The following is a 15,403-nucleotide window of genomic DNA, read 5'->3' on the forward strand; positions in this document are numbered from 1 at the left end:
AGCGCACAGCCCCGTCTGAGTTGATAATTCATACAATTGTAATGCATTGCAAAAAATATACTTTTTTTCGGTTCCAGTCTCTGAGGTTTATTCCACTCGCGCACCTTTGGACAAGTATCGTGCTAAAAACGTTCTGATACCTTGTAGGTACAATGCTTTCGGACTAATAAATCACAAATGCGGTCCTACAACATGGTTATTTGTTTATATATTTATTTATTTTACAGATAACACGCAACGGGAGCGTTACTTGGCTAAAAGCTGTCTGTACAGTTTGACTGTGTTAAGAACATCCGTGCATCACTAGCATATGAGGGGTATAGGAAATGTGCAGATCTTTAAACCACACTCAATGCTGCACAAAAACACAATATGGTAGAACAAAACTGTGCCTTTGAAATAATTTTTTTTTTGCCCCGCCGGGATGGCGCAGTGGTTATGACGCTCGACTACTGTTCCCAAGGACGCGGGATCGAATCCCGGGCTCGGCGGCAGCTTTTCGGTGGAGGCGAAAAGCAAGGCGTCCGTGTGCTGTACGATGTCAGTGCACGTTAAAGAACCCCAGGTGGTCGAAATTTCCGGAGTCCTCCACTACGGCGTCTCTCATAGCCTGAGTTGCTTTGGGACGTTAAACCCCACAAACCAACCAAACCAACCAACCTTTGAATTTTTTAAACTATATATAATTTATTGTTTTTGCTGTAAATTGCTTTTCCTAATCTGGTTGTCTAAATATTTCTAGTAATCATATGCATGGCACTAATTTTGGTCATTTTTAAACCTTGCGAAAAATATGAAAGATATTCTTTTTTCGCATTCTGCTATAATGCATGTGGTTTATAGATCTGCGCATTCCCTATACCGCTCGTGTGTTACTGTGTGCACGGATTTCCTGGACCCCGTCAAGCTGTACAGACATCTTTAGGCCAAGTAACCCCTTGTTGTATTAGAAAAATAAACCTATTGATTAATTAGTTGATAGAGTGCTATTAGCAGAAGTTCTAACACATACTATGTCAAACAAGTCGGGCTAATAATGTTCTGAACTTTACTTCCGTTTCCTAAGCTGGGCCTTCGAAGCAAATATGAAGACTGTTGGCATCATCCTTTTGTGCGCAGCATACGTGTGCGCGCACGAGCGGATGAGATTTGGTGAGTTTGCAAGTCAGAATCTTTCCTTTCTCTACTATGAATACTTTCTTCATACTCAAAGAGGTTCCTTGTTTCATACGAAAGCTTCAATTCAGAATAAATAACGTTAACTTGTATTTAGAAGTTTTTAAGAGTGCTTGGAACAAGTGTAAACTTCTCAGCGCCAGGCGGAGGATGCGCAACCGTTTATTATTGTCCTATCTTTCACTCCGCACTGGGAATATTTATGTCGAGAAGGTATATTTTAAATTTTATCTACTGTTTCATAACGAGATAAGTAACGTGATCAGACTCTTTAAAATTTGTGTTGTTATTACAAATGCTGATTCGTCGCCTAACCTTCATGAAGCACTGTCACAGTCATTAAAAGCAGAAATTGATTTCAAGCGCAGGGCTATCGTACCAGCACAGATTATTTTCTGATGTTCAGCCAGCCTCATTTCCTGTACGCTTGATACACTATGTGAAAAATAAAGCATAAGTTGCATCCTTGAAGGTTGGGAAGGCAACCGCACCATGGCAGGTACAATGACATAAAAGCGAAAGGCCTGCAGAATCTCTCGCGGTCGACTAGCCTTCACATACTGCCCTGATGGTACCGCAAACCAGATTTTTATAACTTACTAATTCAAACCCTTGTGTGGCGTTTTCTCCTTGAATTGTAAAGTACCAACGTTGTTCGCAACCAATACGAATTTTTTTCGTACATGCCTGTGATATTATTTATTAAGAATTTAAGAAAGCTAACCTGTCTTTCTGTGAGCTGCAGACCAGTTAGCCTAATATTTGGAGAATAAGAGGAAATAGATTTTAGACCCAATATTTGACATATTGCAGTTCTGAAAAATTACATTTTGAATAAGGAGCGAGCCTTCTTTTGAGGACAGCATTTTTATATTTATTGCCGAAGGCGCGCATTTGAGCGCACCGCAAACTTGGAAGCAATCGTTTTAGCAGCAATCGGGAGATTAGATCATTTTCCTTTAATGTGTTAAAGAAACATCTGAATATTCTAAAGTAGTTCCGCAATGGTTTAAAAGCTAAAGCCTTTAATGGCTCGCACTCGCGTCCACGAGAAGTGTCACGCTCCTTCACGAGATTCCGCATGATACCACGAGATTATGACATCATACTTCTCCTTATCTACATCGAGGATGATAGGTAAAAATAAATAAATAAATCCTGCCTCCACCGGGAATCGAACCTCCATCCAGTTGAGTACCCGCCGAGAGCTTTAACCAACTGCGCCACCACCGGGATTGTTTTTTCTTCCTTATTACATGGAAATGTTTCAAGACCGATTTAACCATGTCGCCTCCCGGAACCTGTTATACACAACTGCACCAGCATATAGCCCTCACTTTGCCCACAAATCACAATTCCGGGAGGCATATACATGAATCAAGTAAAGGTAACCGGACAGGAGGTTAATATTCTGCGTAGCATATACCCCCCGCCGTATAGCACATTGTTCTCTGAACAGAGACTTCGATGAACGTGGTGAGTGTGCGTGGCTATCTGTCATGCGGCTCGTCCACAGGCTAAACAGTCTTATGAGTACAAAAAGGCCTCATGGAACCCCGAAAACGTCCATCGTAGGCAAAAATCTTATAAGTCCTACTATATGTCCTTTTTGAGAGTCTGTTGAAGAATGAGAAAAAAACTAAACAATGCATCACGACAAAACACACAGCACTGATGTATCGTGAAAAGCACATCATAATTCTCATGGTATACCATGAGGATGATAGAAGCGATGATAATGACGGTGCAATTACTGATACGCAAAATGATTGCATTTGCAATGATAATGATGGTGCATTTAGTTGACTGAATAAGAGCAAATGTGATGCACTATTTGCACCAGCAACGCTTAGGCTTTCGCATTTCTGCAGTGTGGATTCAATATTGCTCTCAAAATTTATTCATAGCCGTAGCCCGTTAGTTCCAATAAAACTTTTACTTTCCTTTGCAAACGCGGGAAAAGATTTAAAATTGTATTTTTACTCCAATTGAAAGTTTAGTATATTCCATTTTTCTTGTACCTAACAGTCTCTTACAGCATCGTAAAGTTTACTCAGAAAATAAAGTTGGGCCGCAGACGCTCGCGTTAATTTTAGGATCAAGAAAGGTTTCATAGTCTTAAATCCTTATTTTAAATAAGAAGAAAGTAGTTTGTTATTCGGAAATAAAGCCTATCCTGAAAGTTCACCTTTTATATTTCAATCACCTATGTAGCGAGGAAATTCTGGTAGGCAAACACTGAATAAACATGATAGAAATCAAAACGTTTTAGGAATATTGAATTATTCAGAACACAAAATATATTCATTACGCATGATTGGGAATCCTTCACGTGCCTAATGTTCTTTTTTCACATACCTTACAACAACGGATCACCCATGCAGGACGCAAAAAAAAAGGTTCCGAAGTATCTTAGTCAACTGCGAACTTAGCAGGTCCAATCAACATATATCATCAGACTGACTATACCCACTGCAGGGCCAAGGCCTCTCCCATATTTCTCCATTAATCCGGTTCTCTGCAATCTGCATCCACTTGACCCCTGCGAACTTCTTAATCTCATCCGCCCACCTAACTTTCTGCCGCCCCCTGCTACGCTTTACTTCCCTCGGAATCCAGTTTGTTACCCTAAGCGACCATGGGTTATCCTCTCTTCGCACTACATGTCCTGCCCATGGCCATTTCTTCTTGATTTCCACTAGAATGTCAGTAACTGGAGTTATTTCTCTGACCCACTCTGCACGCTTCCTATCTCTTAATGCTATTCCTGCCAATGTTCGTTCCATAGACCTCTACGTTGTCCTGAACTTAAGTGGAACCCTCTTCGTCAGCCTCCACGTTTCAGCCCAATAGGTGCGTACAGGTAAGATGCAACTGCTGTATACTTTTCTCATTAGCAATACCGGCAAGCTGCTAGTCACAACCTGCGAGTGCTTGCCAAATTCGCTTCATCCCAATCTTATTCTTCTTGTTATTTTCTTTTGCATGGTCCGGATCTGCGTTTACTACCTGTCCCAAGTAGACATATTCGCCTGCTACTTCCAGTGCTTCGCTACCTAACGTAAACTTCTGCTCCTTCCCGAGGCTGTTGAACATTACCTTAGTCTTCTGCATATTAGTTTTCAAGCCTCTCTTTCTACATTTCCTGTCTTGCTCGCCAATAATTCTTTGCACATCATCTACTGAGTTACTTAGCAAGGCAATGTCATCAGCAAAGTTCAGATTACTGAGGTATTCTCCATCTACCCTTATCCCTACCTGCGCCATTCTAAGTCTCTGAATGCTTCCTCTAAGCAATCTGCGAATAGTACTGGGGAGATCGTTCCTCCTTAGCTAACACCTTTCTTTATGGAAATTTTGTTACTTTCTTTATGCAGAATTACGGTTGCTCTGCAGCCATTTATATATGTTCCAGCACTTTCACGTAAGGATCGTCTACCCCCTGATTTCGCAAATCCTGCATCACCGCCGAGGTTTCAGCTGAGTCAAATGCTTCTTCGTAGTAAATGAACGCTATGTATAAGGGCTGGTTATATTTCAAACATTCTTTTATCACCTGGTGGATGGTATGGATATGATCGACAGTAGAGTACCGTTTCCAAAACCCTGCTTGATACTTTGCTCAATTGCAGTCTAAAATTGTCCTCATTCTATTAGTGATTACCTTAGTAAATACATTATAGGTAAGCAGACACTAAGCTGATTGGTCTGTAATTTTTAAGGTCCTTAGCATCCCCTTTCTGGTGAATGAGAATAATTTCTTCATCACTGTTTAAGGCTCCCCTCGTTGCCTACAGCATGCTTAATTTTCTCCGTGTTACACTTCCTTATATTGGCCACTTTGCGCTTATTGGTTAGCTTTGATATCTCTTCCAATTCTATCTGGTTTGGTGTATAGGAAGCTTTCATACTCTAACGTTTCTTAATCAAATCTTTCTTTTCCTTAGACAGCTTACCCCTGTTCTCTCTAACTATCCTATTGCCAACTTTTACAGCGCACACAGTAACAATATATCTGAAATTATTGAATATTGCTTCTAGGGTAATGTCGCCATCCTCGGTTAGAGCTGAATATCTATTCTGTAGAGCGACCCTGAACTCTTCTGCCCTCCCCCTCACCCCTAATTCGTTGACGGACTTTCTTTCTTACTAACCTGTTGCGTTCCTTCTTCAGCGTTAGACTAATTCGGGACCTTGTCATTCTCTGATCACTGCATCGCACTTTCCCGACTACCTCTAGACTACCTCTACATCTTGCACAACGGCGGGTGTGAACACAGTATGAGGTCAATTTCATTTTTAAACTCCGCCTGAGGACTTTTTCATGTCGAATTCCGGTTCTTCCGTTTTCTGAAGAATGTTTTAATGATTACTAGTTTATTTCGCTCTTCAAACTCAACTAGTAACTCCCCCGTGCTATTCCTAGAACCAATGCCATAGTCACCTACTGCCTGATCTCCTGCCTGCTTTTCAGCTTTCTCCCTATCTTGGCATTGAAGTCGCCCATTAGTACAGTATACTGCGTTTTTACTTTTCGCATTCTCGATTCTATACCTTCATAGAAGCTTTCAACTGCCTGTTCATCATAGCTACATATAGGTGTATAGGCTGCAGTACAGCCTTCAGTTTTTACTGCTTATTAAAACTAATTACGATGTCTGCCACCCTCTCATTATTACTATTGAATTCACCCATGTTACCCGCTATATTCTTATCGACAATGAAGCCTACTCCTAGTTCTCGCCTGTCCGGTAAACATGGATAACCCAGTACATGCCCATCCTTCAGTACAGTATATACCTCATTCGACCTCCTAACCTCACTAATACCTATGACATCCCTTTTCATACCCTCTAGTTCCTCTAACAGCACTGCTAAACTAGCTTTACTAACTAGGGTTCTCGCGTTAAACGTTGCCAGGGTCAGTTTCCTACGGCGGCCTGTCCAGCGTAGCCAGGAAATCTTAGCACCCCCTGCTTCGTCACAGGTCTGACCGCCGCGGCGGTCAGTTGTTCCGCAGCCGCTGGTGACTGAGGGCCGGGATTTTATGGAAGTTATCATGAGAGATTGTGGCCAATTACTGCACCAGGATGGCTAACTCCTGTTCTGGTGAGGGAGTACGTTGCCGGAGGTGTTCACCGGCGTCAGGTCGCACCCCAAACCTGTTTATGCAATTCCATCGACACGCGGATTATTTTTCTTTTTTTTTGCCGGTGGAGAATTGCGCGACACCGGAATTCGAACTCCGGTCCTCTTGCATGCGAGGCACGGATGTTCTACCGCTACACCACTACTGCATCAACATACAAATGACAACAAATAAAACGCCTCGTTTAAACCCACGATGATATCGAGAAATGATGGTTGTCGAGGCTACTAACAATTTCTACACAGAGACCGCATCATAAAATAAAAAGGTTGTACTTATAAGGTTTAAAACACCCAATTAGCATATACGCAATGCTCGTAGTCGCAAAAAGAATACTGACACAAAAACAAGTCATATTTTGATAACTGCACCAAAATATTGAATGTAAAAAGGCAAATGTTAAGAGAATGAAACTTCGGGATAGTGATAGACGAGACATTGTAGTAAAGCAGTGTTTTAAATACGACGGATGGCTATACACTGCACTTCACATGCAGAATGCTTTGAAGAGCAAAATACAGTAAAGCACCAATGCTTTATGCTCGCTAGACGCGTTCATAGTTAAATATCATCTCGGCGATTATGTAAAACGTAAGTTTATTCGGTACGTTTGGAAAGGGCAGTGAATACATGTTTCTATGTAGTTTGAAAACGTCATTATATTGCTAGTTGAGGACTTCGACCAGCATTATGTACTAGATCGAAAAATTTCAGGTCACAAAAGCAAAGAGTTCCAACATTCATTTTTAGGCAGCGCGAAAACGCAAGACAAAAATGAACAGGAGACGACACAAGCGCTTTCTAACCACTGAATTTTTATTTATAGAAAGGTGTTATATAGGAACCAACCCAGATAAAATCAAGACGAGACACGTGAAAACCACCGCGGTGCCCTTTTAGAAACAGTGCCCGTGCGCAAAGTGAGGATTCTATCAACCTCCCACATGACAAACACCCGCTAACACCTCATCGCTAAATATTCACCGAGAGCGTGAATCTCTTTTTCTTCAAGATTAACGGAAGGTGTAGCTACGCACGCGTAAGACTCTTTATTTATCAGAAACGTCTCGACCAGCTTTCTGCATATCCGATCAGGGTGACTGAACAAGATATTGGTCCTGTTCAAATGGGGGTAACAATCTTTACACTCCCGGCAATGAGCGGCAAGGTTGGATGACACAGCTCCTTTTACTGATCTGCGGTGTTCAAACAAGCGCTCATTAATACAACGGCCTGTCTCTCCAATGTAAGATTTTCCACATGAAAGCGGGATGGAATATACTACAGCCGTGTCGCAGTCGATGAGCGGTTTCCTGTGCGCTCCTGTGCACTTCATCCTCGCCTGGGCGCCTTGGGAATCCAGCTTCCTCCGCATTGCACTACAAATGTTGCCCAGCTTATTTTTAGCTGTGAAAAGTACTTTTAAACCGTATCTTTCGCCAACCTTTTTCAAACGGTGTGAAATTCCGTGTAAGTACGGAATCCCCACTTTTCTTGCGTTCTCTCTAACTTTATCAGACTCTTTTGCAAAATTTAAACCCGTATTCATTATACCTTTCCGATACTTGTGCCAACGTAACATCCGGAAACCCAGCGTCTCTAAGCCTTTTAACTTGCTCCTGGAAGCTGGCTTCCACCCTATGGAGCACGACTTCACCAAAGAAGCCTTGAGACAAGAGGTCGCTATGCCTGCCTTTACCAACTTTGAATGCCCTGAATTGTAGCTTAGGAGCGGCTTAGCTGTTCTTGGATTATACTCCCAACACATCCCTATGGCATATGACCTTCAAATCAAGAAACCGCATAGAACTAGAGTCCGGTAGCTCAAAAGTGAAACCTAGACCCTGGCCCCTCTCTTTGAAAATCTTAATTACATCAGTGACGCTTCTGGGGGAGCCTTGATACAAAAATATCAAAAAGTCATCTACATAACGAAACACTTTCACAGCTATGCCATTCAGATCCTCTTGCAAAGTCATGTCCATCCTGCGGAAAAAAATGTCACTTAGCACAGGAGCTATGTGACATTTTAAAATGAATCCTATCCAACTCGCCCAGTTTTCTATACTTGTGAACTACAGTTCCAACATCTTCCAAGAACTAATCAAACCAGCAAAGCACTACAATGGCTACGATGTGCCTTTGGACAATTCTTATATTAGCAAGAACGTTTTCTGTAAAATATGATGCAGAGTTTAGTCATTTCTTCAAATAAAAACAGAAATGAGGGATTAAAAGCAGTCGGCATAAGTCCATAATCTATGTATAAATAAAAAATAGAGCTGTTTTTGCTATTGCCTACATCTCTATCCTTTGCTTGCGTGCATCGCCGCCAATATTCTAAGCACCCTTTTTGTATTTATAATTACCGCACTGTTTCATGTCACTAGGGACTTGCAGCTTTCCAGACGTGGACCTGGAGCCGGCGGTCGATGACCTCCTGAAGCGTTTGCCTGAGTCCTACAATCTAGCGGACGCAACGGCACGAGAATTGCTGCCAGGTGTGACGGTGGGGAACACCACTCTGCTAGGCCTGTCCAAAATGGAGATGCGGGGAGCCCCTCAACTGTACTGCTTGCGGGGCAAGCCAATGCTCGAGATTAGCGTCCACGGGTTTGCGCGCTTCAGCGCGCCGTGGAGGTGAGTCCATGTGTCAAACACGCTCTCCGCAATTCGACGCTATACTCCAAGAACTAAGGAATGCGCGCTGTTCCGTTCATTTTGTGAAACTAAATGGTGAAATATTTTCTACGGTTTCGCATGAAACCTGTCGAGCTGCCGGTACTTGAGTTGATGATACGTACAGGAGCCAAAGAAATGGTCAGTGAACGATTGTTACAATGCGCATAATCACCCGTGGTAACGTGAACCAGTGAATGATGGCATCGATCACGTGTGGCTCCTGCTTTGCGAGCCCTCTGTCGTGGACCCTGGGATATTTTGCGAGGAAATTCTCCATCCCATCCCCTACCTGTGATTGATGGCGACCAATATGGGCAGATGGTTGAGTCGAGCTATAAAGATATAAGGAAAATGGCGCCCTACCCGCAGCTTCTTTCGACACAGAGGGCTAATATTGAGGCACAAAACATGGCCGTTGAAACGGTGGTTTAAATGGTATTCAGTTAGAGTGACAATACTTCCTCATCAATAATTTTAATTAGCTAGCGTCCTCGTGTTGCAATCAGGTACCCAACTCATTGCGGCTAAGTTTGCGGGAGACGTAGATAACAGGCTGATCATGTGATCTGGGATGCTTTCATACAAATGGAAGGCGCACACGCTTTGACCGCTAGCCTTTGTCGTAGCATCTTACTGCTACAAAATATGTAAGCCGCCACGATTACTCTCGGAGCAGGCGCTCTCCTGTGGTGCGGCGCTTGGAAGTGCATAATAGCCTATTTCTCTATACTTTATAGAGATTCTCGCGCAGTGCAGGATGGGACCGGAATGAAGATGAATAATAATGATGCATAGCCTACGGGGCAGTAAGTTCATGTTCTTTCTATGCTCGGGAATGATTTCCATCAAAACGTGTAGTGAGCTATGGAATTTTTACAAGCTGCAGTAAGCGCATTGCCTAATAGGTAAGGAAACTGAAAATATAGACGTCTTTTTCCATCCCTGGGACGCGACGTACATTTCAGGTTTGGGTCGAGAGAACAAAAATTAAGGCAACTACAGAAACTACATTGTCAGGATGCGAAAGCATTTGTGCTGCCACGACATTTTTGTAATTTTTTACTTTTTACTTCGTAATGTGTTTATCATTTTATATTATAATATTTATTTTTATGTATTTAATAATGATATTGTTGTTTCGTTTTGTTTTTACTATTATTTTAACATTTACATTTTTACTATCTGTAATTGTCATTGGTTTTTATGATTATTAGTAAGTACTATCGTCTCTAATTATCATTATATGTATTTTTACATAACCTATAAAAAACTTTCGCCTTAACAAAGACGTGTTTTCTTTCAATCCACAGTGTATTTCGCTCTTGCTATAGCAAATTGTGGCGAGCTTTCGTTTGACATCGTTGGACGGCAAGGCCGCCGCTCTTCCTGTCGGTCCCGCATGGCAGATATTTAAAGTGCGTAAGCTAGGGTGCGTTGATCTGCAGGAAAGAAATATTAGAGATGAGATCAGCGGTGGAGCGCATGTGTCAGTATAAGCTGACTGAAAGTCGTCTCGAGAATAATCGCAGAGGTTCAAGGCTCTATATCTGAGCAGGCAGAGCGAATGACGGCATTGTTTTCTACCCCTTCTCTTTTTCACAGGAAAGAGGTCAAGAAGTCGTTAACGTTATTAGCGCCTCCGGATCTCCATTCCCGTTCACATTTGCATTTTACATGCAAACGGCTGAGTGGGCCTTGCAGTGGGAATGGCACGGGCAAAAATGTAAATTCATCAAGAAAGTGGACCGCTAGAAAGTGGATGTTTAACACATGCTGTGCCATGCTGAATGAATGACTTGTTTGCCTAATGCTGCGGCCAAAATATACCAGCTCGCATCATCCAGGGGTCAAACCTTGTTCGTGGAAGTTTGGTATATTTATTTCGTGTGTTCGAATCTAATACGCGCTTATCACCTGTTGTGTGATGTAGCATGTGACGACGACACAGTGGCTTCAATAATTCTGGGCATAGACACCTATAAGCAAAGTGAGCTTATAATTATTCTGCCCGCCTTAGCCCAATGCAGAAAATGCTCAAAAAACAATGGATCAAGATACTAATTTGTAGCTGTAGTCTAACACAATGCGCGAGTGACTGGGTCATGTGTATCACTATACCCTTTTCAGGCGAATTGCCGACAATGCAACCAGATTTGGTATTGTTGAAACGATGTCACTAAACGACTCTTTTTCAGGCGAGGCAGCCTACCACAAAGTCTCCCGTTGTGCCTCTCCATCGCTGCCCGAGTGGATGATGAATGTCTCTGTTTTAAGAAATTGAGATCACTTAATCTTCTTAGACAGCTTACCGGTATCCTCTCTAACTATCCTACCGCCTACTTCTACCGCGCACTCAGTAATGATATCTCTGAAATTACTGTTCATTGCTTCTAGGGCAATGCCGCCATCCTCGGTTGGAGCTAAATATCTATTCTGTAGCGAGATCCTGAACTCTGCTGCCCCCCCCCCCTCCTCACCGCTAATTCGTTGATGGGTTTCTTCCTTACTAATCTGTTGCGCTCCTTCTTCACATTTAGGCTAATTCGGGACCTCACCATCCTGTGGTCACTGCAACGCACTTTCCCGATTACCTCAACATCTTGAATGATGGCGGGGGTTGAACACATTATGACGTCAAGTTCATTTTCAGTCTCCCCGTTAACACTTTTCCGTGTCCATTTCCGGTTCTTCCGTTTGCTGAAGAAGGTATTCATGATTCTTAAGTTATTGCGCTCTGCAAACGGAACTAGTAACTCCCCCCTGCTATTCCTAGAACCAATGCCATAGTCACCTACTGATTCGTCTCCTGCCTGCTTTTTCCCTGCCTTGGAATTGAATTCGCCCATTAGTACAATATACTGCGTCTTTACTTTTCGCATTGCCGATTCTACATTTTCGTAGAAGCTTTGAACTGTCTGGGCATCATAACTAGATGTAGGTGCATAAGCCTGTACAACCTTTAGTTTATACCTCTTATTAGGCCTAATTACGGTGCCTGCCACACTCTCATTAATACTATAGAATTCATATATATTACCCGCTATATACTTATTGACAAGGAAACCTACTCCTAGTTCTCGCCTCTCCGGTAAGCCTCGATAACACAGTAAGTGCCCATCCTTTAGTACAGTATGTGCCTTATTCGGCCTCCTAACCTCACTAAGCCCTATGACATCCCATTTCACACCCTCTAGTTCCTCTAACAGCACTGCTAAACTAGCTTCACTAGCTAAGGTTCTAGCGTTAAACGTAGCCAGGGTCAGCTTCCAATGGCGGCCTGTGGAGCAGAGCCAGGAAGTCTTAGCACCCCCTACTGCGTCACAGGTCTGACCGCCGCCGTGGTCAGTTGTTCCGCAGCCGCTGGTGACTGAGGGCCGGGGTTTCATGGAAGTTATCATGAGAGATTGTGCCCAATTACTGCACCAGGGTGGCCAAATCCTGTTCTGGTGAGGGAGTGCGTTGCCGGAGGTGTTCACCGGCATCAGGTCGTACCCCAAACCTGTTTATGCAATTCCATCGACCCGCGGATTTTTTTTTTTTTCAATCCGGTGGAGAATTGCGCGGCACCGGGATTTGAACCCCGGTCCTCTTGTATGCGAGGCGGATGTTCTACCGCTACGCCAACGCTGCTTCATGGTTATTTACGTAATGACAAAAGGTGCGTACGCAGAGCACTCACAAGTAGTAGGCGAGTATGTATACTTAGGACAGGTAGTAACCGCAGATCCGGACCATGAAAAGGAAATAACAAGAATAAGTTTGGGATGGAGCGCATTTGGCAAGGACTCGCAGATTATGACTAGCACCTTACCTGTATCGCTCAAGAGGAAAGTATACAACAGTTGCCTTTTACCTGTACACACCTATGGGGCTGAAATTTGGAGGCAGACAAGAGGGTTCTACTCAGATTGAGGACAACCCAGAAGACTATGGAACGAAAAATGATAGGGGTAACATTAGGAGATAGGAAGCGTGCAGACTGGGTCAGAGAGGTAACTCAAGTTACCAACATCCTAGTGGAAATTAAGAAGCAATGGGCATGGGCAGGATATGTAGTGCGAAGAGAGGATAACCGATGGTCGCTTAGGGCGACAAACTGCATTCCAAGGGAAGGAAAGCGTAGCAGGAGGCAGCAGAAAGTTAGGTGGGCGGATGAGGTTAAGAAGTTCGCAGGGGTCAAGTGGACGTAGCCAGCACCGAGCCGGGTTAATTGGAGATATATGGGAGAGGCCTTCGCCCTGCAGTGGGTATTTTTCAGGCTGATGATGCTGCTGCTGCTGATGATGATGATGAATCTTCAGTGTAGAGTGGGGCAAAATTTCTTACATGCATAAAATTAGGTACCTAAAAATGTAAAACAGGCATATTTCAAAAGTGAAGCGTCTTATAGGGAGACCTACCCTGCGCTAGTCAGCAGATCATTTTGCCGTAAGACAGGCCACTAGCGGGCATGCGCGGAAACCGGAGAGAGACAACAGGTGCGCTGCGTATGATATTAGAGCTCGCGGCAGCCGTGGCCGCGTGCTAACTTTGCTGCCGGCGCAGCATAGACGATCAAATAATAATATCAATAATAATAATAAAAATAATAAATTGGTTCGCAGGAAATAAAAGGCACAGTATTTGTTACACATGCTCTGTAGACACCTGACCCACACTATAATGGAAGGGCGAAAGGTTGGAGAAAAAGTAGAAATAGATAAAGAGGCATCATATAATGGAGAGCTACGGAGTAATTTCGATAATCTGGGCATCTTTAACGTGCACTCACATCACACGGACGTCTCTCCGTTTCACATCCATCGAAACGCTGCCGCCGGCTGAGCGTAAATAGCGGCGCATAGCAGCAGCAGTAGCAGCAGCCAAGAGAAAATCAGCGTAAGAATGCAAAGACAGCTGCGGAGATGCTCGAACAGAGAGAGAAGGAGAGAATTATGTTGCTGACAGTGATGCCAGGCTACCGAACATAATACACCGAGCATAGCTGCTGAGATGGGACCTATGCAAGAGTTCAGTCAACGGGAACCAACAGAGGAGGATCTGAAGGCACGCCGTGTGACTAATCACTCCATTATAATTTCCGAAAGTGCATCTGCGACCCGGAAATTAGAAGCAAACTTTGTGAAAACTCCGTTTGGACTCATGTGTAGTGTGTGTGAGAGCCTCTCCTGCCAAATGCTCAGCCGGGAAAACGCACCCCTCGCTACGTCTATCCTGAAATTGCTGAGCTAAGCCACTGCCATTTTTATTGCTGGCGCAGGCTGCAAAATTTGAGCACGCATCCCGTTTTTAGGTGGGAAAGCAGGCAGAATTGCCGAATTATAGTTTCATAAACAGAAAGCTGACAATAAAGCAATCATGAAATAAAGATCAAGGCAGGATCGACTGCTGTCAGCGTGAAAGTAATGGCAGTGCGATATAGCCAAAGAAAAGTTTGTTTCCGGACACATCTTTTACTAACATGAAGCAGATATCCTTTCATTCATGATATCCTTTTTGAGGCGAATTCAATCAATCTGCCTTCCATAGCGCTCGTTCCCTTGCGAAAAGACATGAACAATTGAAGGAAGATATCAAGAGCTTCACTGTTTCGAAAAAAGCCAGATCTTTCGAATTTTCAAAGTAACAGGAAAGTGCATGGTCTACCCGCAAAAAGTAGTGATATTTAAACCGTGATTTTAAATTCCTTACATTTAGGCTATAGAAACTGGAAGATACTATGTAATACTTAGACGAGTACAAAGATGGATACATTGTAGTCTGCTCTTTTTTATTATAAAATCTAATCTGACCTAGTTTAAACACTATTTATTATATAATAAATCCGCCCCTATATGAAAAAATATTGTTGAAAAGTGAACGAATTCTTTGGGGCATTTAAGACTATTTAGGAGCAATAAGGTGAATGCTTTTGGGGCTTATTCTATTAAAGAGTTTATTTCCCAGAACCTGGCGATAACACAGTGTTTATTCCGTACCGTATTCGAGGGGAACAGCTCTACTCGGCGGCGATGGCGAGCACTCGTTCCGTTGCTTGGTTTTCATACTTGGTGGCAGATGGCGTGCTTCACGCGCCCTCCTGGAGTCCTGCTTGAAGCCGTCTTCGTTGTGCCCATACTTTGCATATATACGGCAGGAACGCTAGACAAGAACTGCGTTATGTTTTTCGAGTGCCAGGCGTGGCGCTGTTGGTTAAGCCGCTCGTCTGGTGATCGCGAATTAGGAGTTTTATTCCCTGTTAATAAAGATTTTTTCTTAAATGTTCGACAAAATCCGTCGATACCTCGCGGAATCGCGTGAACACATGTCGCCAACTCTCAAGTTCTGATAACACTATTGAGCTTATAAAGACATCCTCCTTATTTTATGTGAAGCGAGCAGAAAGCAATTACAACA

The 15,403-nt window shown here is 43.2% G+C and overlaps 1 protein-coding gene across 1 annotated transcript in view; it reads left to right on the plus strand.

Annotated features, from left to right (window-relative positions):
• Positions 1-1,066: 1,066 nt before the first annotated feature.
• The window catches only part of LOC146200325 (uncharacterized), a 43,063-nt gene continuing 28,726 nt past the window's right edge, over positions 1,067-15,403 (plus strand). The window contains exons 1-2 of the mRNA XM_084595501.1: positions 1,067-1,152; positions 8,716-8,965. Of these exons, the coding sequence (XP_084451627.1) occupies positions 1,086-1,152; positions 8,716-8,965 (317 nt within the window). The 5' untranslated portion in view covers positions 1,067-1,085. The remainder of the gene's footprint in view (positions 1,153-8,715; positions 8,966-15,403) is intronic.

Source organism: Amblyomma maculatum, chromosome 2 (assembly GCF_055883805.1).
Source record: "Amblyomma maculatum isolate TAMU_Amacu chromosome 2, ASM5588380v1, whole genome shotgun sequence".
Lineage (NCBI taxonomy): Eukaryota > Metazoa > Arthropoda > Arachnida > Ixodida > Ixodidae > Amblyomma > Amblyomma maculatum.